Raw genomic sequence first — 26376 nt, 5'->3', positions numbered from 1 at the left:
CCACAGTCAAAATGCATGGTAATACAACTGATCTTAAAGTCTACAGGCAGTATTTTAAATTGTTTACTTTGTAAACTTTCAATAAAAGTAATTAAGAGCTGTGGAAGAGTCGTAACTGTGTAGCCCTAACAAGTGGGAGAGGGGGAAAAAGCACCAGTCTACAACATTTGGGTGACTGCAGTTAAAACAGCAAAACTGATTTCAAAAGACACTTCCTAAGTTACAAGGACTGACACTGAGGACTAAACAAACATGGTTAGCAAATACTGTAAACCAGGAAGGCAGATCCCTACACTATGAATGTATCCACATGAACATCATCATCACATTCTCCTATGGATGTGCTATAACAAAACAGCTTAACAGTTCTACAAGGAACAGCATCAACAGATACAGAGGAACGTTAAGATTTTTGAATTAGCATTAATTATATCCCTGGGGAAGTAAAGCCTTTAAATTATCTCCCCATTCATTCCTCCTCCCCTCCAAACCAGACTATTCATTAGTATATTAATGATCTAATTGTTGTCTACTCTGCAGTTTTTTCCTAGGATTGTATTTGCCTTTTTCAGAAAACAGGTAGCACTAAATTATTGAACAGTCCCACCAAAGTCAAATTTACTATCCAATCAAGCCAGGACACATTTTCAGAAAACAGTGGTCACTCAAAGAGTAATGGAATTCAGTCAGTTATCTTTAGAACACCACATTCAGTAAAGGCAAACCAGACAGGTCAAAACTTTCAGCAACTGGCATTAACCCATGGACTGGACCAGTTTCACAAGAGCTGCCACTGGCCATGCTCTACTGCTCAGTTTCCTACAGCATTGTCATTTCATTGGCACTCAACTCTCTGGCACACAATCCAGTAGGATTCTTCCTCACTCCAGGTATGTCATAAAAGCATTCTGAAATGTGAGCACACATCACCTCAGCATCGTGGAGAAGCACTGGGTTTGGATCACAAACTCCTACGTTAGAAATGCCAGCAGCCGCCCAGCTCGGCGGGGTTAACTATGCCTTGATTTTCTGTCCCTACAAAAGAAAAGTTCTTTCGCTTTTATCAGAAGGTTCAACATTAGCTTTGGGTTCAACAGTGGGCTCTAAAGAGACATGAAACAACAGGTGTTAATAGCAACTTTATTGTTTCACTGGTGCAAAATCATGATACTGAATAAACTTGTGTAATGCATTTTCCCCTAAATTTACAGTAACGAAGGTTATACATATCTATATAGATTGCAATTTCTCTATTTTTTTTATACTATTTGGAACAAAATTATCTTGATAAATATGCCCTGTGCACAGTACTGGCCCTCACTGAATGTCACAGAGCCTTAATATGCAAAATATAACTTCTGTTTTTGAACATGGTACTTTAAAACTCTCCAAACATGCATTAATATATTCTAGTTTTAGGGAAAAATATTACACTTAGTCTTAACTTGCATTAAAAGAAAAGCACAAGCAGAATTTGACATACAGTAATCCCAAAAATCTGGTGCTCTGTAAGGATCAGACACAGTTTCAGCTGACAGTCACTGCCAGTTTAGAGCTCTAGTGCTACAGAAGCAACAGTGAACAGACAGGAGAGAAATCAGAACTGAAGAGCCCTACCATGTCACATGGATTTCAAAGAAAGTCTCAGCCATGCTAACTGATGAAACCTGTAGTTGCTGGTCCACCCTTTCAAATTTGTTAAGAGTACCCAACACAAGTGTTTGAAGTGCCAGACTGAACACATGAATGTTAACTTAACTTGACATTTCTGAAAGGCACAACCTAGGAACCTATCTTAAAAAAACATATGGTATGTAAAAGAAAACAGGTACAGTGAGTGTCTTTCTAAAGAACAAGACCTTCATAAATTGGCCCCTCAGATTCCGGTGATTCCCTCCTCAGACGCAAGTGCTCCAGTGTGTTGTGAAAGTGTTTGTTAATTTGTTCTGTTTCTTCAGTAGACTCAAGGTTTGGGAGATCTTCTCTGATCTTCTGTATAAGCTGATTCAAAACCTGAATTGTCACCTACGGAACATAAAACCAAAGTCATCAACACCACCTGTGTTGCACTAACAAGTGCATAGACATTAGTTTTATCTGACTTGTCTTTAAGCTATTTGTATTTGGACAGTCCTTCAAAATGCTGATAACACTGTATGCAGACAAACTGTTGGGAACTGCCTCCTCTGGTTCCTCACAGGACCCTTCCAATTTCAGAGTTCTGTGGAAATTCACCCTCCCCAGAAAATGTGAAAAACTTGTCATTAGCCTGATAGCTTTGTAACTCTTACAACAGCATTTCTCTCCAGTGTATTCAATACAAATTTTAAAAGCTTCAAACAAATGGCATACACAATCAGATTGTATATGCACTGTAAGATAATTATTTCTTACAGAAGTCAGTCAGGATGGTAATATCAGATTTAAAGTTCCTCTTAGAGAACAAGTCATGGCTGCCTACAGGCTGAAGTTCAGCACTACACAGAACACCATGGCACAAAATGCACTGCAGACCACCAGAGTATCCAGAGAGTATTTTTACATCTGCCAAGTGCTTTGAAATTCAAAGTTTTATTTTCATCTCCATCAGATACAGCATCTCCTATACTAGACCACTCCTATAGCGAGAAGCCAGTTGAGTTGTTGGAAAGTCAGAAAATCCCTCAAATTTCCTTAGGAATTCTCTCAGAACTACAGGGTATTCTTTCATGTCTGCTCTCAATCAATGACATCAGAGGAGACACTGATCTCTACTTGACCAAGCAGGTTTTTCAAACTGCCTAACTTTCCTAGTTACCTGCTAACACAAAATGGATCAGGTAAATATCTCAGATTATACATATGCAATTTAAGCTGAATACCTGTGGTGTCATACCTATTTTGTGAAATTAAAGCTTACACCAACCTGGCATAGTCAGCAGTGACCATGAACACCTGTAAAGAATTTTCTTTCCCTTATGTACACATTAAGTTAGGTACCTCTAAAGTTAGGCTCTTACTACTTTCTCGAGTTCCAGTACATTTTAATCTAAAAATATTTCAGGTATACAAGTCTCACAATATTTAAGTTCATAACTAAACTGCAAACATTTTTCCCCCATGTAAGAAGAGCGAAATTTAATCCAACAGCTTTACTAGCACATCAAGACTTGACTCCTCTGTTACCACAAGAACTTGTGCATCTCATGAGAGACTACAGGGCAAGTTGAAGAGAATTTGTGGCATAAGTGTGAACGAAGAGTTTAAAGAAATGGTCCTTAAAAAAGATGCAACGGAGAATGGATTTCCACTCACCGCCTCATTCTCTTTTTCATAAAAATAGATGTATCTATTCAGAATTTCTATGAAAAGCTGGACTTGCAGAGAAGGGTCCATGCACTGATTTGCTATCTTCAGAGCCTTCTTTAGGCATTCCATCACTCTTTTTCCTCCATGAAGCTAGAAGAAAAAACCCCAAAGTTACAAGAAATAAAAGAACCGTAGGGAGCTCCAGTACCTCTTCCATTGGCACACACAGAGCATTTCCTGGGGTCTGCCACAGAAACACAAAACTACACAAACTGCAAAGAGCAAGCTGTCACTGAAAGCCCACCCTGCCTGCCACCATTAGATTTTGTTAAATCACACAGTAACTCAAACAGTTGTTGAAAGCCTTCAATTATGGGATCAATCAACTCAATTTTGTAACATGTACTATAATGCATACTTTGAAAAATGTTTCAAACACTGCTCTTTAAAATTACAACAGCTTATGTGACAAGCCCTGAAAAACACACAGAATTTTTTGACCTTTACTTCAACAACTTGTATATTTAATTTGGAAGTTTAGTAGTTCACATGCAAACTACACTAATGTAATAAATACAAGCAAAGTGCAGCCCAGTCAACTAGCCTTTAACTAGCTAACACCCAAAAGCTTGCCTGGTACTTCCACCCTTAAGTTAGAGTTTTCTCCATTTTTTTATTTATGTAGTTTACACTGCAGTGAGTTTTACAAGTTTCAAAAGTTTTCGAGTTATTAGAATAAATTCTAATCAAATCTACTTCACTGATGTATCTACTTTAGAAGTGTCTAAAGAAGAAAGGCAGAACTGTAACTGAGGCAGGATGTGTCCTACTGTTATCGCTTTGTTCTTACCTCCTCTCCATTCTTGTCAGTGTTTCGGCCAGACCAGAAGAGATGGGCACAAGTGCTCACAGCTCTGCACTGGTCTGGCTTCTTCAGGAGTTTGGAGGCTGCCAGTGCACACTGAGTCCTCAAAGGCTCGTGGTTCTCCTCACTGAAGCACTTCATCCTCTCAAATGTCCCAATTATCAAGGTGATTGCAGCCAGCTGTGCTTTTGAGTCACTGATTTCATCTTCATACAGAGAGAAGGCCTAGATAATAGAGAGAGCAAGACTCAATCAGAACACATCAGAAAAACAAAAAATCACACCTGCTACTGACACAGCAGAAAACCATCCCATTTTACATTTGTTAAAAGCTTCAGGCAGGAAAAAAGATCTTTCATTTAGAGTGTGAAAATCAAGTTAAACCCACAGACCATAAATAAGTCTTAAAAGAAATAGTATTCAAGTGGTCATAGCAAACAAGTGTGATCCCACATATAATCTGAAGATTGGATTCTTCCTCATTTCAAGCACCTGTTCAAACACAGAACTTCAGCAGCAGAAATAGTCCTTGAAGAAGATTTGGTTCTTTGAAACACTTGAAACAGCAGAGCAGAAGTTGGTGAGCAGGCAAGAAAAGCACTTGCACTGCTGCTACATGGATGAAGAATCTTCAGAGAATAGAAAAATCTTGAACCATATCTCTAATGGAAAGTACATAATTGCCATCCTGCTCTCATCATCAGAACTGTGCTACAACAGCACCTGATACAACACAGTGAGAACATTGAGCTTATCAGCAACTCTGTTTAAAATCATGCATTTAGTAGCAGTATTAGAGGAAAGGTTAGGACAAAGCTTACAACATGGATAAAATGAAATACATTGGTTCTTTATCTGATGGGTAGGAGGGGAAGGTTGTTGCAACAAGTAAGGCTTAAGACCAAGTTACAAATTCAAGTAGATTTTCAGAGTAGTTTATAATAACAAGGATTCTAATTGGCAAAGCCCAGCATAGCAGTTGTGAACACTGCAAATTTTAAAAAACTTCCAAAGAGTGCTTGTGGTCAGGGCAATACCAGCTGGATATCAGGTGCTGGAGACAGAAGCAGTGAAAGAGCATTTTATGCTGAGGAAACTACACTCCTCCAGTGAGCCAACAACAGGAGCAGGAGGCAGCATTGCAACATACCACATGTTGTCAGACTGAGTATTCAGATCAGTAGCAATGGAGCTTAATTCCACAGCAGCCTGGGAAGCAAGAATGAAACGAGGAGTTTCTACCTAGTAGCATTGGCTGTCCATCATTTCAGGTGCTTTAATCACACCAGATGGTTCAGTGTTCAGCAAACCTACCCAGGTCAACTTAAAGGCAGCACAGGACACCAACTCTAACAGCTGAACACTCACCTGGGACATGAACTCATAGGCCACAGTTTCATGATTCTCAAAGCCAATCTCTCCCGCAGCCAGTGCTCCCTGCAGGAAAAGTCGGAGAGGCAGCTCTGCCAGTTCTGCTTTGATCAGAGCACTGATGGTCTGATGAGCAAATGAGAAGATCTTCTGGCACTTCTTTTCCCATTTGTCATCCTAGACAAGAAAAACAAGTAAGAGCTTGAACAAAAGTATTGCTACAAGGAAAAGGGAACCTGAATTGTACTAAGATCTGTTAAGTGCTCCAGTGTGTTGCCCTCTGATGCCACTGCAGTGCCCAGCAGCACAGTGTTGGCTTCAGTGGGTCTGCACAAAGTATTTCTTTGACTTACAAAAATTTCACATCCATTTCTCCTACCAGCTCATAGGAGCCTTCCTCAGAAGGCTACACTGAATTGCAGTTAGGACAGCTGTGCTTAGCACATAACTAAGCAAAAGCCTAATGAGCCAAGGGGAGAAAAATTCTGTTCAGTTTAGAGCAATCAGAAGTGGAAGAGAATTTTAAAACCTTAATTTTGAAGAGTATTTTAACAAACAGCATTTAAACTTATTTCCCCACAATAATGGAAATATATATTTAAGGTAACTATCTCAATCAGAAAGCATTAAAGAGCCAAAATGGATCAGTCATTATTTTAATATACACTTTCACTACTCCTGTGTAAGTTCAAAGCAAGTGCTTTTCTTTTGTAGGTTTAGAAACATTAAAATAATGTAGCTACAATTTAGAAATCAATGAATTTCAATAGCCAGATTTAAATCACTTTCATGCCATCAGTTCTGGTCTCCAGTAAAGGCACATAATCAGTCACCTCAATGAAGATTTCGGCTTCATCACTCCTCAAGTGCTGTAGTAATTGTCCTGGGGTGATGTTACGAAGCCGCTTTATTCCTTAACCGCCCGCTTAATGCCCAAGGACATTGTGCCTTGAAGATGGACCCGGGGGGCGGGGCCGGAGCCACGGGGCAAGTGCGGGTCGGTTCAATGGCTCAGCCCAACAGCTTGGGGCTCCGGGGACTCGGGAGGGAGTGTGCCGGGAGCGCTCTGCTGCTTTTTGGGTTTCTTCTGTGTTCCACTAGCTGGAAAAAGGTTCTGTTGGTTTCTTCTTGGTCTTTTCCTTTCCCTCCCTCCCTTGCCTCACTGCCTCCCTTCCTTCCTCGTGGCTCTGGGGTCTGCGGGGTGGCCCCAGCTGGTCCAAGCCCGTGTGTCTGTTCCCTCTCTGGGAATTTGTTGTATTTTGAGGTGTGATTTTTTTTTTCCTGTTCTACCCTGTTTCGTTTTGTGTTAATAAACAGTGTTTTTTCCACTTTCCCTTGCTGTGACCCATTTGTCTCATTGGCAGAGGAGATGGGGAGGCCCTTCTCCCTTTGGAGGAGGTGCTCATTCCGGAGCACTTCCTCCTAAAATTTTGTCTCCAAAACCCAAGACAGTAATTTACTATGACTTGATAAAAATCTTCATTCAGTTAGAAAGCATTCAAACCTCAAGCAAAAATCTGCCTTGAGAAAAAAAACCCAAAACCAAAACTTGCCTTCTACATCAAGTCTGAGCATACTTATATAGCCAGACAAAATGCATTTTTAAGAAAATAAAGCCAAGCAAGCATACAAGAGCAAGCTAGAGGGGAACTTACCACTTTGGAGTTCTCTTTGTAGCGAAAAGCGAGCTGGTAGGCAGCAAAAACCAAGGGTGGCAGTGTGAAACGAATGCGCTGGTTCCCCCCTGCCCCAAAGTGCTTCCGGGCAGTGTTGAGGATCTAGAACAGAAGCACTGTGAGCTCAGAGAGTTCTTCACAGAAACAAGCACTCAAGTGAACCTCAGTGCCCGACTCTACATGTATTTTTAGATTAGATGTAGAATTCATGTAAATAACCTGAATCTACAGAAGTCTGTAATCACCCGTTACACACTGTGCTAGCCACACTGGCTAATATACTTGGACTAGGGTGTTTGAATTTACATCTCATATCTCTTCCATATAGCATACATAATTTAAAGTGAGATACTGTGAAAATCCCATAGTCTTGGATTTTTTCCTGCTGCTGCTGTATTGTAGAAAAATTTGATGCAAGCATTTGTGATGCTGAGGGAGCTATTAAGCATTTTTACTAAGAGGTGTTAAGCAGCTCACAGAATTGTACTCAAAAGATAATGTGACAAGTCCTTTGATGGCATTTAAAGGTGGTCAATCTGATTAAAGCAAAGCACTGCTAGATGAGACAGACTGACATTCAGAATCTTTGCAGAAGCAGCTTCAACATCTCTAGCTATGTCAAGTCTTTTGGGGTAGAAACATCAATTTCCTTGGTGCCAGCATCCCTTTGAGGGAAGCTTTGCTCTCTTTAAGAAAAAAAAAAAAACACCAAAAAAACCTTCCTGCTTTACTCCAGCAATATTCAGGAACAATGCAGCCAGTGACCACAAGGTCCTGAAACACAACTGTCTCCAATTCCTGTAAAGCTATGCTTCTCCCCATTACACAAGTTTTATTACACTTCAAGCGAGACTTTTTTATACCAGACCTTAAAGCCAAGCTAAATCAGTGCTAGTTGTCTTATGCATAGCTTGCACTTTCTTCTCTTGCTCTATTCTCATTGTTTATACAGTGTGATACTGCTGCAACTTCAGGAAAGAGTCAGTCAGTTTTATTTCAGGCACTAACTGTAACTTCACAGTAGTCCCTAAGCAGGTCTGACTTGAGCTAACTGTGCCATTTGCAGCAGCATCCAACTTCAGCACAGCTCCTGTGAGCTTCTCCAGTGGACTTGGCACAGACAGAACCCAGCCTTCTACCCTAACACACTTCTCAAGATAGGGAGGTAATTTAAACTTGAAATAAACTACCAGATACAGCAGATTAACAACAGAGATCTACATAAAGCTGCCATAGGTCAACTCAAACCATTACAAGTACCATAATGCAGGAGTTTCAATGACATGACAAATCTACTGTTACAGATGGACCAAACAGAGAGGAAAAGCATTTGGAACCAAGCAGCAGGACACTAGATGCTGTATGAAGACCCCATCCTTACAGAAGTTTAAATCCCTGAGGCCAAACACACTAGGCTGTATTTTCTGAGGTTTTTTGCATTCTCTTGGTATTAAAATACAGCAATAGCAGAGTACACCAAATAGCACTTGCTGCATTTTCAATAGAGGGTTATATGAAGTCGTCAGGACATTAAGAGTTCCACAAACTAATACAGATAGTTGCCACCTCATGGGATGGAAACTTTAAATCAACAAATCCTTAAGTCCTCACCTGCTTTTTCTAAACAAACATCATCCTACCATTAGAGGTGTCATATATAATGTTCTCTACCAAGTTTGTAGTGGCAGAGCAGCAACACCCCAGCTCCCAGTTTCACTCAAGTCTTGTGTAGTCAGTAATGCAAGAACTGTGACAGTTCAGAGAGCACAGACATTGAGAAGCAGCAGTCACCAACCAGGTACTGTTGGTCAGGGTCATCAGAACGCAGGAGATGAATAAATCTTCCCACAAGACTCTGCTCATCAGCAAAGTCCTCAGGGTCAGGATCTTCAGTAGGCTGATCTGGTTGATCCTGGATCAGGGTGGATACCAAATTCATGATGGCATCAACCTGTTAAAGGCAATGTAAGTTCTGTTTAGACTACAGCAATCCGTAAGCATAAACTGACAGCAGTTGGGAACATCTTTACAGCCACTTTACACTCTATGTGCCTTACACCCTGAAGCAGGGTCCCCCTTAGCACAAGTGGGAAAGGGCAGCACAGCAGTGCAGAGGAAATTCAGATTCCAAAGCCTATGCAGCCTTCTTTAGGTAACAGATCCAGTTTTAAAGGGATTCAGGATCTTTGTTCACACCTAACAGATTACTATCTAGGCTGAGGTGTGGTAAATCAGCAGTAACCTCCAGGATGAGGTTAGGTGCAAAGGCATTTAGGAACAGGAGGAACAATAACCAAGTGGGATAAAGCCTGTGCCAGGGGAGGCAGGAGCATGCAGGCCAGGAAACAAAGCATGCACTGCATGAAGTCACTCAGTGTGCATTTTCAGGTCTTTGAACAGTCATTTAAATACCTAGAACTTCAAGTTAACTTATATCATACCTGTTCTTGGGACACAATTTCTGTGTTATAATCCAATACGTTGCTAAGCACATAACAACTCATGCTCTTCCTGGACTCATAATCAAAGTATTCAAAGAGCGGGTGAAAATGTTTTAGTTTCAGAACTGTCAGGATGTTGTTGTAAGTATCAACAGGGATTTTCAGAAGTCTAGTCAGCTCCTTTGAAACAGCACTGCTTGTTGCAATACTAAAAGAAAATATATGCAAAACCCCACAATTAATCAATAGTTCACGCATGTAGATAGGTTTAAAGTCTGCTTCAGAATATCAGTTCTGAGGTATACAACAACAACTAAGCAACTGCTGCTAGGGAGAAAGGAAGAGAGTATCAAAACAAGTCAGATCTTGCTCTTTGGGACATACAGTGACAAATGCATGTTTTAAGTTGCTGCCAGCAGAAGCAGAGACTGTGGCTGCAAATGCAGCAATAGCAGAACTCTAGTGTGCTGGAAGGGATACATAATGCACACACATTGTGTGGCTGTACAGCACAACTTATGCACAGGGAAACAAGTCTTGGTTAGTCAGGAGTTTATCGGGACTGCTGCAGCTCGGTCCAAAAGCAGTGACCTTACACATCCAGAGCATGGCTCTGCTATCTTACCAAACATGGTGAAATGCAGAAGGCCTGATTTTAGGGTATTAATTGCCATGCTGAAGAAAATGCAAGAGACACTTACTGTTCCAGATTAAGTTTGTTGAATATTTCCACAGTAGTCTCCAACACCTTGTCAACATAGTCCACTCGATCTGGGTAGCATTTCATAGCCAGGTTAATGAGAGAAACTTGTAAAGACACCACATCCTCTGAGGGCATATCCTGCCGAGACTGAAATTTAAGACAGCATGAAGTTGTTACTAAAGCACAGGGCTTTGCAAAAAAAAACACCCTCAAAACTGCATGCAGGGATACCAAACATACCTGTATAACAGTAGCAACCTGCTGTGAAAAGATGTCAAACAGTTTGATATCTGCTGGGATACCAGGTCCATCTTCACGATGTGCAAATAAAGCTAACCTGGTGACAGAGCAAGGAAAGTAGCTTGGTCAGGACAGCTTTTCTATTCCTCAAATACAGACCAGAAAGAGGTAATGGCAGAAAAAGCAAGTCCTTTAGGTATATTTGGAAGCTCTATTACAAGCAAAAAGGAAATTAATGGAAGTCAGAAGCCATACGAGCAACTGAGCCTGGTAACTATCAGTCCTGGAAAAGAGTGCTGACAGAAAAGCCAAGGTGAAGAAGGAACAGGAAAGACACTCCATAATTGATGTTTTTCAGTTAGAAGCAAGTACTCTGTTTTTTCCAGCAGATAAAGAGGTACAGAGTAGGCTGACGGAAGAGCAAATATCCTGCATTTACTCATTCAGTGATATCACTGAAATTAGAATAGCATTCTCTACAAAACAGCCTCAAGAAAAAAAAAAAAAAACACACAGAAGAAATACGCTGACTTAACTATTCTTTGTCTCTAAAGACACACCAACATGTTTGGAACTTACACTATTCGCAGAGAACAAAATACAAAGAGAACTTGAGAAGAACTTGAGAAGAACGGAGAAGTGAAGAATACTTTTGGGGGGAAGGGGAGGTGAGAAGCACAAAATTGCCACCCAGCAAGCATTCAGGAGATGATAACAGGTATTTCTATCTGTAAGAAGACAAAGTCATGCCAACCATCATTTCTGCAAAAATGAGACACAAGACAAAAAGCATCACCATCAGAACACTAACACCTACCTAAGCTGCAGCTTAAGAAGCTCAGCACTGCTACCTTGACTTTCTAATTATTGAGATTATTCTACTCTAAATTAGAGAAAGAACTACAAAAAATATTTAGGAAAAGGCATCATATTAGAATTTTTAAAATTCTTTCTACAGGGTTTCTAAATTTTGATTCTGAATGAACTCTGGGTCTAAAATAAAGAGACAGATAAGAAAAGCCCAAAAAACTTCAGTGCCAAGAAAAATAAGACATTGAACTACTCTTATATTTGATGAGGGTGGTAAGAAGCAGACTTTCTAAAGCCAGGAACAATCACTGCCTTTTCTCAGAGGCACACGGCAGATTTCCTTGGCAACAGCTGGGTGTAAAGCCAGCAACGCTACAAGGTATGAACAAGCTGCAGGCAGATGGCAGCATAATTAAAAGCCGTGAATAGTTTAGTAAGGCAACAAAGATCCCAAAGCAGCAAGACTACTTGCAGAGATTCCTTTAGCAGGAAAGCCCCACAGGAATAAGAATAAAATTTTCACAAGCTTCTTCAGCAGTCACTGATGTTCAGATTCAATTACTCAATGCCAGCTGAAACGAAGATGAGAAATGCCAAGAGGCACAACCTTTACCGGGCTGCTTCACATCTTTACTACACAATGCTGAAACTCTTGGCCATTGCTGCTACCAGCTCCAACACAAACACAAGAGCAACATCCTCCCTACATGCATGGATTCCAAGGACAGATCCAGTCATATGCTCCAACACTTGCAGTAACATCACAGTCAAAATCTCAAGCTGGCATACTACAAAGATCATCATGCTGCCACCCTTCTGTCCTTGTTGTACAGCCCAAAGAGAGGGCTCTGGAAGCCTTAAGTGGCCCAACAAACCACAGTGGTGGTATGTCTGGGAGGACAGAGGGTCACTACTGGTCAGTCACTTACTGGTGTTTGTAATAGTAAGAACACAAAAAACTTACTGTGGAGGTAATACCGAAGTTTAACACAACAGCAAAACCTACACAAGGAAAGCCTTCTCACAAGAATGACACTGCCACACTCCAATGTAAGAGCCTAGCAAAAGATCCCATGACCTCTTTCAAAAGTAATCAAGAGAGTCTCAAAAATCAGTTACAGGCAACATTTCTTGGGATTTGGGGGTTTTGTGATGGTGTTTGGGATTTACAGTTTTGGGGGGGGGGTTTTAAGCTAACAAAACAATGAAAAATCTGAGCCACAGCATGGGAAGTGTGGGAAACCAATCAACTCCTGTGAACATCTCTATATGAAGTATGAAGGCAGCACGATGTCTCTGACAAATGCACAAATACTGAAAGATATTCCAATAAAAACCAAGTCTTGAACAAATCAATCTGACATAACCTGGAGAAAACAAACTACAGACTTGGTAAGTAAACAATTCAAGATCCCAAGTTATACCAGTCACACCCAATACACACAAGTCCTCTCTAGGCATTAGAGATAATACAGTAATCCACCCAATGCCGAATGCCAGGGGACCCAAGATCCCTGGAGAAACTGAAGCCCATACACCAGTATATGGACCAGATATATGAAGGTACATGTTTGTGTGCAAAGGCAAAGGACAAGGCTTTTCTTGAGGCTGAGACAAGCCATGCAAGCACACTTCCTTTCTGCAGCAAGGAAGTGCAGGAACTCACTGAAAATCTGTATTTCCTTTCAGCATACAAATTAAAACTTCAGTTTGGCCTTAACGGTCTTTTCCAACTCAAAGGATTCTATGATTTCTCCCCCAAATCTGACCTCAGTGCAAGCAGTTTTAAGCAGTTCCTCCACAGGAAAAACGTGCTTTTGGGAGAACAGTCAAGATGCTAACGGCAAGCTAAGAATTAAGAAGGTAGTTCCATTTCCTACTAGCTCTTCTCTGAAGAAGCACTGTTATGGTCTCTGATCAAACCTGCAAAGTAAAGTATCCCTAATATATGATTTATCCATTAGGATCTTCAAGTTTTCAAGAGGTACCTATGAGTGATAGGGCTGTCAAAGCAGGGCACTGCTGTCACTTCAGTTTAGAAGCATGAAACTGCTCAATACCAAATGGTCTGTTTCCTGGCTTAATCTGTTTACAAGTTTTAATCAGTCCATAAAGCAGGTTTCATTGGAAGCTGTAAAAGCAGAGTCCAGAGAGTAGAAGCTACAGAAATAATATTCTTCACAGCTTTAATTACAGCTGATAGAAAGACATTGAAACAGAAGTGATATCAGAAATTAAACATATTCAAATCACAGAAGAATTATCATCTGCTTGTGAACAACACAAACTTAATTTTGAGCCAATTTCCACCCCCTTGGTCACTCACCTGTCAATTAAAGCAATAATTATATTTTTCACATTCACATTTTGGTGCAGCTCAGCACAGGCTCTGAGAAATGGGTTCAGGGTTTGGAGGTGAAATTCATCTGGGAAAACCTGAAGTTTTAGATCAATAGTCATCAAGTTATAAACTGAATTTGCCCATTGTTACACAGAAGTAAAATGCAACAGAATAATTCTAAAGCAGATAGCCACATAGTAAATACACTCTGGCCTATGAAGCTGACCTTGACTGGGTAAATGCATGAAGCAAGAGATGTAAGACAAATGGGTAACTCGAGGGCCCGCCTATCTATTACAACTCACAACACAGGCACTGCTGCTCAGATGCTTACAAGCTACTGCAACAGAAGGAGCATAAAAAGGATCCATCTCCACTCTGCCCATCTGGTAAAAAATATAGGACAAGCCACTGTGTACAAGTCCCAGTGATGAAGTTTTCCAGTCCATGAGGAAGATGTGAAAGCTGCCTGAATCTGCCTAAGTGTATAGAAGTGTCCCTGTGTCCCATCACTGCAATTGAATTTAAGCAGCTCACCTGTATGATGCACTCCATGAGGTACTCCTGAGCTAAAGCATCTCTACAGTTCACAACTTGCTCCAGTATTCCAGGCAGAACAATCTGGAATGGGGGAAAAGTCTTGCAGTGATCTTACAATTACCTTCTAGGTTCATATTCACACATGCATTTAATCCAAGCAGAGCAGAATTTCTAACAGTTCTCAGCTGATTCTCTACATAAAAGCTTTCTGATAAAAAGTCCCATTTTTTTGCAGTTCCATCCTTTGGAGAAAAAAAATCTACTGATGTCAGAAGTCTGTCCTTTTCATACATTATGCAAGCTTTGATTTCATAAGTCAGTGCTACTGACTTTGCTGGCACAAACTCAGGGTCTCAGCAGGACCACTCCAAGTCGTTTTCAGCAGCTGTACTGTAGAACTTACAAGGGACAGACTTAAATAATACATTTCCTTCACTGTCATTTCACACAGTAACAGTTCTCTTGAATGCTTTGGGAAGGACAGCCTCACAACTTGTGAAGTCTGTCTAAGAACACTGGATGTGTACACATCCCTTAGACCAACCCATTATTCTGCAAGGAAAATGGGAATTGGGAAGGAAACCTTTAGAGCTTCTTGTCACTGTTACAGACAGACTTACAGGAGAATGCATGAATCATGTCCTTGGCCTGAGAACACACTGTATACAGTATTCAGAACTTTTCCTCAGGTGAAGAGTTTGAGAAGCACTGGGATTACTGAACTTTTAGCAAAGCTACAACACTTCCAGCTGCTCATCTGGAAGTCCAAACTAGTTTAGTTGCAAAAACGTTGGCAGAGGTCAGAAAGAATGGACAGCCATCCCACCTGCTTGTATCGCTCCACATTAACCCCTTCCAGCTGACTGAGGCGAACCAGGTTTGTTCCCACGAGGATCCTCAGCTCCTGCCTCTCACGCTCCCTTTTCTCTCTGTCCCGACTGTGGCCCTGGTGCTGCATTCGCACCCACAGTTTGTTCATCTCAGCAAAGTTCAGCAGCACAAAATCCATCGAGTCACTGATGTCTCCAGTGGTTTCTTCGCTGCAATTGGTGAGAGGTTAAGAACAAAAAAGCTTGTCAGAGGTATTCATCCTTCCAGCCACTGGTGAACATACAAGTTTTAAGAAGATTAGAGGGTGGGGAAGTGTGGGGTGGGATTTCTGGGTTCATAAGAAAGGTTCAGATCCTCACTTGTGAGAAACTTTAGTGCTGGAAGGGAATTCTTAATGGACAAAACACCTGTCAAGTCTATGGAGTTCTAGCATTCTACTTCTCCCATATCTGAAGAAAGTCAACAGAAAGTTTAAATAAGCTCTATTAACAGTAATTTTATCAAGTTATAGCCCATCCTTCTTACTCTGCTTGCTCGCCTTCATCTGGTAAGATATTCCTGGTACACTGCAGGAGATAGTTTCTAAGAAAGAGGCCTCTAAGAGGATGCTGCACTCCACGGCACATCTCCACCAGGTCTTTCAAAATATCTTTCCTGGACTGTGGAAACGACTTGACATAGACAACACCTACTGTTATCAGCAGATACCTGCAAAAGGCACAGAGTCAAACAATAAATTATTAAGTAACAACATCACACTTAAAGGCAACAGTTCCTTTTGTCCATTATGGCAGGATTACCAAAGCACAAAAAAAGCAATAAAATTATCACCTGGGTCCCATAATTCTGCATATTTAGTCAGCTTTCAACTCCTATTCTCTGCAACAGAGCACAGCAAGTCTGAACAGCCACTAGACCTCATTACAATGCTTGATACACTGGATGTGTAAATGCTCACAAAGTTCTGAATGCTCTCAGACTAGCTCATTTATACTTCCAGCATCCCACCAAGCTGGAAAACAGCTCTGGCACACATAGATTAGTAACCTATGATGGGGAAGTAGTTAAGCCTCTTTCACACTGTAGTCTAGCAGGATAGGAACTACTCGCTTTGTACTCATTCCCTCAGCACCTCTGCATCAGGTACCAGGCAGCAGGAATACATGAGATGCAGAAGACTGGCGCTCCAGTACATTGGGACTCCCCTTCAGCTTAGAAGACAAAAACTACAATACTCAGAACCTACAGGTTTAGAGGCCTCACCCCCTCCCTGCATGCTCCTCTGCCTCATGCATAGGACCTCCAAGAAAGCACCACAAGTTTCACCAGAGAGAACCAGAGTCTACAAGGAGACAGGAAGAGGACTCTGATGGTTACACACAGGGGGAAAGACATTGTGGTAGCCATCAGCCAACTCCAGAAACTGCATGAAGATGCAGCCTAGTGTGTCCAGAGCCTCTTCCTGGCATGAACACAAGGTCAGGAATGAAAAACGTCATCACCAAGCAAAATCTAAATCTGACTATGTCAAAGATGTACTGCAGCCCAATGGTCACATATTTAAAGATAAGCCTTACAGGCCTTCAGCATCACTTCTGGCATGCTATCACTTTGCCAAAAAAAAATACTCAGAAACACAAAGACTCTAAGAGTGAAGTCACAAACTTTCAGCTTCTTCCTCGCATTTCTCATTCTCTAAAAAGGCAGAAGGTTATGAAGTAACTACTGTGCGGGAGACGCTAAGACCTAGACCCTCAGGTAACAGAAACAGTTGATAAATGCATAGTCAATCTCCCTGATCAGAGTGTGGTACTTGGTTAACCTTCCACTGACCAGTTTTTTACCCCAAACCCAACCTGACTCCAAGATTAAAGTGCTTTCATTTTGGTCATGTGCAAAATTAACACACTGACAGGAAGAACTACCTTTCTGCACCTGCACTCTTGGCCTAATCTCAGAAGTTTCACAGTAATCCACTCTTAAGACAAGCAGAAATACTATTGACCATTGTAAACTGACTGAGAAGTCAATCATTTTCTGAACCCAGAGTTGGACAACTACTCACCAGTTTAAAAAAGAAAAAGCAAACAAAGCCAGACACCAACATATACACACTTACAGTCTTGGAATGATATTTCCAGCGTACTGTACTAGCTCATAAAGGTCTGCCACTTTCCTGCCTTTGGCAAATTCATCTGTCAGGTAGACTTCCAAGTAGTGCAGCTCATCAGAAATTGCCATGTCTTTTTTTCATAGTTAAGGATTTTAAGTTAGAATGTCTACAACATTTTCATAGTAATCTGCACACCCAGGATGAAAGATGCTGTACCAAATACAAACATGCCCAAGCAGGCAGTACTCCTGAACCAGTAATCACTGCTGGGATAAGTGTGCAAAATTAACCCCAAGCCTTCAATCAATTTTTAGCATATTAGAAAAGGGAATAAAACTGGGAGGAAAAGAGTTGTTTTACAGAGCTGATAATTTTTTTAGAACTAGACTTCTGAAATTTCCCAGAGGAAGATATGAAAGACAATAAAGACTTGCTTTTACCAGATAGAAAAAATGAACTTACACAGTGAGCAAAGTGTATATTCTCCTGCGCTATATACACGTAATTGAATACTGAGAAGAAAAGTGCTAATAAATATCTGACACGGGATACGATTACACCAAAAAAAGCAGATGAACATCCCATTCCAAATTCAACATTTCAACTATTAGTTTCCTCTTGAAAGGATACAGAGCTCATAATAGCTCTTTGGAGATAACATAGAAGTCCGCAGCTCCCCAAGCATGTTGGAAGCATGTTTCAGAGCATCCATGAGCTTGTTCTTGTCCTTCAGAGGAAGGAAGAGAAAAGTCTGTTAGAAATGACACTAGGCAACTGAAGGATTTTTTACCTATAAAAAAAAAAAAAAATCAAGTGATTTAGTGTCTAGTTTGTACTACACCACCCACGCTAACTAAGTGAACATTTTACCTGAAGGCAGTAAGAAGACATCTGAAGACAGGGCTACAGTAATAAACTGCAATACTAATGGTAGAAAAATCTAAAATCATTCTGCTTATGCAGCAATCTCCACTCAATACTCAGATTCTATCGAGCAAGCAAAAAGCAACGGGTTCCCCTCCCCCAAATCTGGTCTGTCATTTGCTCAGATCTCACAGATCTCCTAGAAACCCCTAGGAGACAGACAATACACACTCCCATCAACACCCTCCCCTACTTCTCACCACAAAAAACACCTCCCTGAAAGGCACCACTTACTAGTCTACATCTAACTTACACTTCTGATTCATTTAGTCACCTGGCATCACAGGATACAACCACAGACCTCTACTCTACCACCTATACAGACTTGAGCAACCCATCACATGCAATAAGTGATAAGCAGTAAGTTTTGAGGGAGAACAAAAAAGAATTGCTAGTGTTACCCACTTAGTGCATTTATACTGTCACTTAATGACAGATAGCAGTGAAAAGTTCAGCTGCAGCTACTTAAAGATTTCCAAAGCATTCCATTGAGTACAAAAGTGGAAGAGGTGTTAAATTTCTTGTACTGTCATGTGGCTGCAAACAAAGTTCCCACATGAAAATAGGAGTATTTAAGTTTTCATTACAACTTTAAGCAGTTTCTCCTAATAAAAACAGAGGCTTCTCAAACCCAAGAAAGCTATGTGTGATTACATAATCTGCCTGAATTGGCTACAATTCCAAGATAAAAATCTCAACACAACACTAGCCAGTGGTGTTTTGCAGTCACAGAAGAATTCACACACCCCTCTACAGTTAATCACTACAAAATTGATCCTATGCAGCAGGCAATTCATCAGCAGCCTCTCAGTCTGACAGTCACACCAAGAAAAGGCTACATGAAAAAAACAACAGAATGGTGGACATAAACAATAATCTCATAGTAAAGTTCATCTTGGGTTTATTTAAATGCAAGCACGTAAATTATAAGGGTATATCTTTAAGTTATCTTGTCAAATACTGGAGCAAGATCAGGAAGACATATTCAAAGAATACCCAAGGCTCATTCTCAATGAGCAGCTGCCTCACTTATTGGAAAAGCCTCTGGCACAAAGATGCATAAAGGGTTAATTTTTCTCACAGTACTAGAGATTGGTATTGATTTACTGTTTTATTCCTAGCAGACAAGAAGCTTCATTGCATTTTTAAGTCACATTCTTACCAAGCATCTCTTCATCTGGAACGACTGCACCTTCACAGCCTGAATGGCTTCATCCAGGAGTTTTTCCTGTTCATCCTGAGGAGATTGCTGTGTTGTTGGCTGGAGAAAAAAAAGAAACCAAACAAAACTGAATTCAATTATTTTTTTTAAGCTGTTTATGACTTGACTAAAACTGGATTCCCACACTTTAGAATGCACTGCAAGTGACACTGCAGTGTGACCACTCAAGAATTGTCAGAAATGGTGGTGTGACATGTAAGGGAGAAAGTTCAAGTGCTCTGCAAAAACCTGAGGGGAGGTTACAGGTAGCCTGTGAGCACCCCTGCTTCCTGGAGAGCAAAGCCATGGGGACAGAGCAGGGCCAACTTTTCCTTTCTGACATTTAGAGGTCAAGAAGCCAGTGCAAGTACATGGGAAGAAAAGCTCCAAGTGAACGCAGAGGTACGACTATGCTGAGAGGAAGCACTGTTATTACTTCTGTCCACAGAGCTTCAAAGCAATGCCCAGACCACACACTGCAACTGCACAGATGCTTTCTGCGCTCACAAGTTCTCAACTGCTATCTGAGCCATGCCATTCCATTCAGGACAAGTTTCAGATAAGCAAAGGATAAAGTACAGTTAGTGCATTCCAGAAGATAGAAGCTACCTGCAGACAGGAACAGAAAGCTGAAGAGAAAAAACAACTCTTCATGTCTCCTTGTCCCAGTCACTCTGTCACATTGTCAAAGTGACTCTCATTTCCCCTCAGAGAGGCACATTCTATGCCTTCAACTGAAATTTTCACCACCTTTTGACTTTCCAAGGTTCATACTGCATTTTCTTAAAATATTAAATAAATCCATTGCTTACATCCTTAGATTTCCCCTCAATCCAGCTATAACAGGCCTTCTCCTTCTGCAGCTGCTCCCTTCCCTCTACCAGAGAGGTTTCTACAAGCATCTTTAAGCTATTTGCTAAGATGTCCGAACTTGCACAGATCAGAACCCCTACTGCTGTCCCCACCTGCACCCAGCCTTCCTCCTAAGACTTTACAAGGAAACACTGCCATCCACCTCTTGTTAGGGATCAGCCTTCAACACCTCATTAGAGCATCTCCACTTCTCTCAATCTTGCCGTTTGTTTTCAGATGAAATACTGTGGGAGATAAAAGCACTGATGTGGTATCTCAGCTACCTCTTCCCTAGTCTTGACAAATACCAAGCACATAGTGATTTAGCACAGCAGGTTCTCCGAGCCTACAGCAAATTCTCAGCTATTTATACTTGTTCCCTTCATCCACTGTGCTCAGAAGGTCCCTGGTCTCCTCTTTTTAACTGCATTTCAGAAACAAGCTGGAAAGCCATGAATTACATCACCCTAATGTTTTTAAAAACTCTGTCTTCAGTACCAACTCCCACATGCCCCATGCGTGGAGTCCCCAGAAGTATCTGTTGAGGACTGAGATTAAAATCGAGGCCTTCATTAAAACAGAGAAGTTTTACTTTAACACCAATTTAATGGTTACAAAACATTTCATACCCCTGTTATTTCCCATATTTAATTGGCTTCTTGTTCTACACTTGAAATCTCCCCAACTATCCTCTTCCACATACAGAAAACAGAGTGTGCTCTGCAATCCTGTTCTTGCCTTGATCATGCCCTAACAGGCAGTGAAACTCTGCTCTTGAAGCTCTGCAATCACCCAGCTGGACAAAACCAAGGCTGATCTGATCCAACACTGGTGACAAACCTGCTTCAAGGAGGTTATATGAGATAAAGATTCCTTCCAACCAACACTTCTGTGACTCTGTGCCTCAGTAATATTCCAACTATGGGCAATAACCAACTAAGAAGTGTACTTCATCCACAGAAAAAGCCATCTCTGCTAGTTAGAGGTGCTAATTGCACCTCTTACAAAGCTCTCTCTACATATAATTAATCTATGTGCAGGTCTTCCAAAAATGATTTAAGCATAAGGAAAAAGCAGTAACCATGGCTAGATGATCCTATTTCCCGTGCAATTCAATAGCTACAAATCCTTAGACAACCTCAAACTGTGAAACAAGTATGTTCTGCCAGCAGAAGTTTGCTGTAATTGCTAAGCTTTAATTATTCAATGGCAGATCAGACTTTTAAGGAACGTCAAATGACAGTACTGGGACTAGCATGCAGTAATCAATACCAGAACATCACATAACAGACTTGCTGAATTATGTCTATACCAGAATGTTGGCTACACTCTACAGCCCCCTGAACCCTTACCAGTGCTTTAGAGAAAATGAACCACTACTGAGCTGAATTCCCTATGTTCCAACCACATCAAATCTCTATGAAAGCACAGCTAGAAACAATGCAGCAATGCTAACACTGACCACAACTTCCTAAGCCCTCTTCTCCTGATGGCCATTAAGTTTACATAGCTACCAGCCCTGCTCTTCCATCCCCAGCTGTTCACGGGGCCAGGTAGTGCTTGGAGAGTAGTTAAGGCTATAGACCATCAAATAAGCTGTAAGACAAGCCCGGCTGATTAATAGATTACCATTCACCTAGTTCAGCCGAAAACCACACCAAACACTGCAAGCAGGGCTGTGAAAAGAGGGCTTTTTAACAGCAACACCGAGCCAAAGCATTTATTGAAACATACACTTATTTGCTACAACCCCAAGAAGTATTTGGTTGAGTCCATGTGCATCGGTTTCCTTACTTTTGGTGTGCAAACATGCTGGTTATGGAATCATCGCTACAAGTTTGGGATTACTGCTTCCATGATACCAGCTATGAGCGCAGCAGATACATCTGTATCTTCTTACAGAACTTTAACCACTGTAGTTTAGCAGCAGCTGGGGAAAAATTGGGAGTTTCATTCATTTATAGTGTCAGCTTTACATCAAACTCTGTCTGCATTAACAGAAGACAGAGAATACTTCCATTTCTGCTCTGAATTTGAGCAGTCAGGTCCCACACTATTCAACACTAAGTACTGAATTCATCAACAGAAGCATTTTTCATGTTAACAGGAGATATTAACTTATTTCTTCAGTATCTCTTCAAGATATAGAGAATTAAGAAAGAGGGAAGTTCAGTTTGTATCAGTGCTCATTTGAAGACTGAGAAGGCCATCAGTCTAAACAAAGATGTCTTTACTACAAGGACACTACATTTCATGTCTGAAGTGGCACAGGTAGCAAAATAACCTACACTACTGTCAAAAGCATACAACGGGAGCAGTTGTGTTATTTGAAGGGTTGTTTGTAGCAGCTTTACTTCTATAGGAATAGAAAACAGCAGCACTACTGAACAAGTTCCAACTCTTTTTTACTTTTCAAAGTCTGAATATTCATCAGCTTACCCTTTTCTTCCAACTTCAGAAGGCGAACTCTTTCAGCTTTAGAGCTGTAGGGGTTCCCAAAAATAACCTGGTTATTATCAACCCAAGACCACATCAAGACACATATATCCTGCTAACACATGCCTGAAGTTTGAGGATGTGGTGACAAAAGGCAAGTAAAGGAAAGAGAACATACAGCAAAAGCCTACCAGTGACATCCAGCAGGGCACACACTGAATCAGAACACAGTTCTGTCAGATTCCATGTTGAATAAAGCTGTTTATGTTCTGTATTTTCCACTTAAATTACCAACCTAGTAACACAAGATGGTATTTCCAAGTGTCATTTTATAAAAAAAGCAACCATGGAGTCCTAGGCACATCTACAAAAACAATCTTGAACATAAGCTTTTGTAGTGGAAGATGCTTTGACACTGGGCAAAAGCAGCAGTACTCTGTAACTGAGGCATAAAATATCCTGCCTTGTCAACTACATGCACAACAAGGTATAAACCCCTGCATGAACACAAGAGAAGCAATTTACAGCAATTACGCAAAATGTCTGAGCTATACCCACACCAGATACACGGAAAATGTTGAAGAAAAAAAATACAGTTGATGAGAAGAGTTTTGCTTTACTCATTTTTACCTCTGAAGCAACAAGGATGCAAGTGAGCAATGCAGAAGGGACAGAGGACTGCCTCTCCCAGCTGCACCAGCAGTTTCTGCACAAGAGACAAAGGCCTTTTGCTAACTTTGAAGATAAGGCTAGCCTAAGTTACCACATGCAAGTTAGGGAAGTCAAAACTCACAGCAGATGAATCTGGAGGAGGGGGGAAATCTGGCTTTTGGGGTTTTGAGTTTTTTGGTGCGCTTTTTTTGTTCCTTTCAGGTTTTGTTTCTTTGGTGCTTTTTTTTTTTTTTAATAAAAAGGTAAATTGTTAAGTAAACTGTAAGCTACTAAACTGTAAGTTGCCTTGGAAAACAATTTTTTTAAACCCAAGACAGCTTCAAACCAGCTGACCAGAGTACTTAACACAAGTTATCCTGCAGATAAATATTAGGGAAGTGTATTATTGCAGCAGCAAACATTATTCTGGATCATGCCTATCCTCATAACAGCAATTACTCCTGAACATACAAACCAAACATTGCATCTATTGTGTAATATTTACTCATTTTCTAACACTCAGTTCCATGAGACTCATTTTTAGTTCTGTATTTGACACTGAGCTGCACTCTAGAGATGGCCCAAAATAATAACCAATGTGCTGACGTATTTCACTTGAAAATCTGGTACCTTGCAGCACTCAAGAACGACACAGTACTGAGAGCAGAGTTCAAGGGAGCTTGTCAAGCCTAAAAGCTCATGTTCTGATACACAGGTACCTTAAGCTACATGCAGAGTATAAATAATGATGAGTAAAAGGTTTTGCTTCCATTCCATTCTAAAGTGCATTTTCATCTAATCTCCAGAAGTCCTTTTCTTCAGCTAACTGATGTGCTTATAGCCTATTCCACATGGCACCTCCTTGTATTTGCTCCCATGCCTGTATTGAATACCACAACAAATGACATTTACCCAAGGAGGCTTTCCTGCCTCCTCCCAGCTGGATATTATTAAGACCACCTACCAAAACATCACTGTTGAGGCATTTCAAATTACTGCTACCCAACAGAGAGGATGGGTGAGCTACAGCAGCAGGTCAGGACACTGCCAGCCTAGACCTGAAGCCTGGCTGCACACAGGGCACTGCTGGGTAACATATTGAGGGAATTACTCAAAAAAAAGGCATAAGCATTTGATACCATACAGGAAGCATTTCTCTGTAACACTGTGGGCTTCAGAACTTCTGTTATATCTCACAGTATAGGAGCTCAGAGATAAAGCAGAGAGATAAAAGCATTTTTCACATGTTGAAACTGGTACTTACTACCACAGGAAGCCACAAGACACTATTAAGTATTAAAGAGATGGACTTTTTATTCAGGGTATGATCAAAACCAGCCAGAGCCCTCTTAAAACAAGTCATGTTAAAGGTATTTAAGCATTCAGCTTCAGGGTTTAAACCAAGCTCAGCCACAGGAAATCACAGGGGAGCTTAATCTGGTAGAGGGAATTATCCCATGTTCAACACCTGTGATTATCCCATGTTCAACACCTGTAACTTTAATTTTTCTGAATCACCTGACAACAGCTACTCTTAGAAAGAAGCCACAAGACCAGACAAGTCTCCAGCCAGTTCCCATGGAAATGACAAGCAGAGAAAAGCAGTTTCATTTCTGAATTAATGACTATCACACAATATTTGTGTGGGGGACAGAAACTGAGGGCTATATACATTTAGAATTTTTCATCACCCAAGTCAGTATTTACCAGTCTTTCAAGTAACACTACAGGTTTTGCCCACTCCCAAAGATACAGATGTCAACATACACATCACTTTAAAAACAAAGTCTCTTCCAAAAGCCTAAGAACTGTGCAATCCCTTCTTTATAAAGCATTCAGCTATTTTCTGCCTTGCTATATACTATTAGTACTGTTTACACTCCACACTTAGGCTAATTACACATTATGGGGGTTACAGCAAGTACTACTTAAAATTTTGTCGAATATTACACACCGCTGAAGGCACATTAAAGATATTTGTGTTTTACTAGGAAACCTGACTGTCCCCTTATTTTCATTTGATTAAAAAGCATTTCTTAGTACACATTACTTCCATGCGGAAATTTCAGGTTTCACAGAATGAATGAGGTTGGAAAGGACATCTGAGATCGAGTCCAACCTACGGCCAAATACCACCTTGTCAACCAGACCATGGCACTGAGTGCCACATCCAGTGTCCAGTCTTTCCTTGAGCGCCTCCAGGGACCGCGACTCCACCACCTCCCTGGGCAGTCCATTCCAATGTCCAATCACCCCTTTTGTGAATAAATTCTTCCAAATGTCCAACTTGAACCTCCCTTGGCACATCTTAAGACCCTACCCTCTTGACCTATTGCTAACTGCCTGGGAGAAGAGGCTGACCCTCACCTCGCTGCCTCCCTGCCTAACAAACACCAACATTTGCGGCTAAGAGCGCTAACGAGCTGCGCTCACCAATGCAAAACCACCTCTTCTGCCGGAAAAGAAAGGAAGTTTACTCGGGAAGCCTACGACAGCAGTCTCGGAAGGTCAGGAGGGACTGGAGCACAGGCTGCAAGGCGGACAGCCACGGCACACGTGCACAGCACCAGCAATGACACAAGCCCGGGTTTAGCATAGGGGCAGCACAGCAAAACAGCCCGAAACTGACCGCTGGTACGGCCGCGTTTCCCCAGTAAAAACACCGCTTTCCTCTGCGCCCTACGAGCAAACGGGCTAAACGCAGCGAGGCGGTGACCCGGGCCAGGCCGCGGGCAGCGTTACCACCGACACGACGGGCCCAGCCCGCACCTCAGCCCCGCCCGGGCCGGACGGTGAGGCCTCCGCGCCCGCTGCAGCCCCGCACCCGGCCGGGCCCGCCGCGCCGCCGGCCCAGAGCGGCCGCTCAGGGCGCTGCCCCGAGCCCAGGCCGGGCCTGTCCCCCGGCCACCGGACCCCTCCATCCCGCCGCACCCCTGCCCGCGGCACGGGCTGCCCGCGGCCCCTCGGCCGGTGCCCCTCACCATGGTCGCGCTGCCGCCGCCCCCGCCAGCGCCGCCCCGTCATGTGACTGCGCCGCGCGCGCCGCCCCGCCCCACCCCGCCGCCGCGCCGCGCGCCGCCCATTGGCCCGCTC

At 41.8% G+C, this 26376-nt stretch overlaps 1 protein-coding gene across 1 annotated transcript; it reads right to left on the bottom strand.

Moving 5' to 3' along the window:
• Positions 1-1126: 1126 nt before the first annotated feature.
• Positions 1127-26350, bottom strand: VPS35 (VPS35 retromer complex component). Its single transcript, XM_069026833.1, has 17 exons — positions 26265-26350; positions 19306-19404; positions 17850-17946; positions 17226-17349; positions 15632-15814; positions 15102-15315; positions 14273-14356; positions 13721-13830; positions 10585-10681; positions 10343-10491; positions 9642-9849; positions 8996-9151; positions 7180-7302; positions 5522-5701; positions 4139-4378; positions 3295-3438; positions 1127-2025 (listed from the first exon to the last, which is right to left on the bottom strand). Exons 1-17 carry the CDS (start codon positions 26265-26267, stop codon positions 1846-1848), a joined length of 2391 nt encoding a protein of 796 aa, XP_068882934.1. The 5' UTR covers positions 26268-26350; the 3' UTR covers positions 1127-1845.
• Between the last annotated feature and the right edge of the window lie 26 nt (positions 26351-26376).

The sequence above is a fragment of the Aphelocoma coerulescens genome, chromosome 11 (assembly GCF_041296385.1).
Source record: "Aphelocoma coerulescens isolate FSJ_1873_10779 chromosome 11, UR_Acoe_1.0, whole genome shotgun sequence".
Taxonomy (NCBI): domain Eukaryota; kingdom Metazoa; phylum Chordata; class Aves; order Passeriformes; family Corvidae; genus Aphelocoma; species Aphelocoma coerulescens.
This window is presented reverse-complemented; position numbering and strand designations above follow the sequence as displayed.

What these genes read in the sequence shown, in the direction of transcription:
- VPS35 (XM_069026833.1), bottom strand. An exon ending in AGGTTGCTACTGTTATACAG is followed by an intron (nt 10,492 to 10,584) that starts GTATGTTTGGTA and finishes CTTAAATTTCAG; the next exon opens with TCTCGGCAGGATATGCCCTC. An exon ending in ACCCTGACCAACAGTACCTG is followed by an intron (nt 7,303 to 8,995) that starts GTTGGTGACTGC and finishes CTTCTGTTCTAG; the next exon opens with ATCCTCAACACTGCCCGGAA.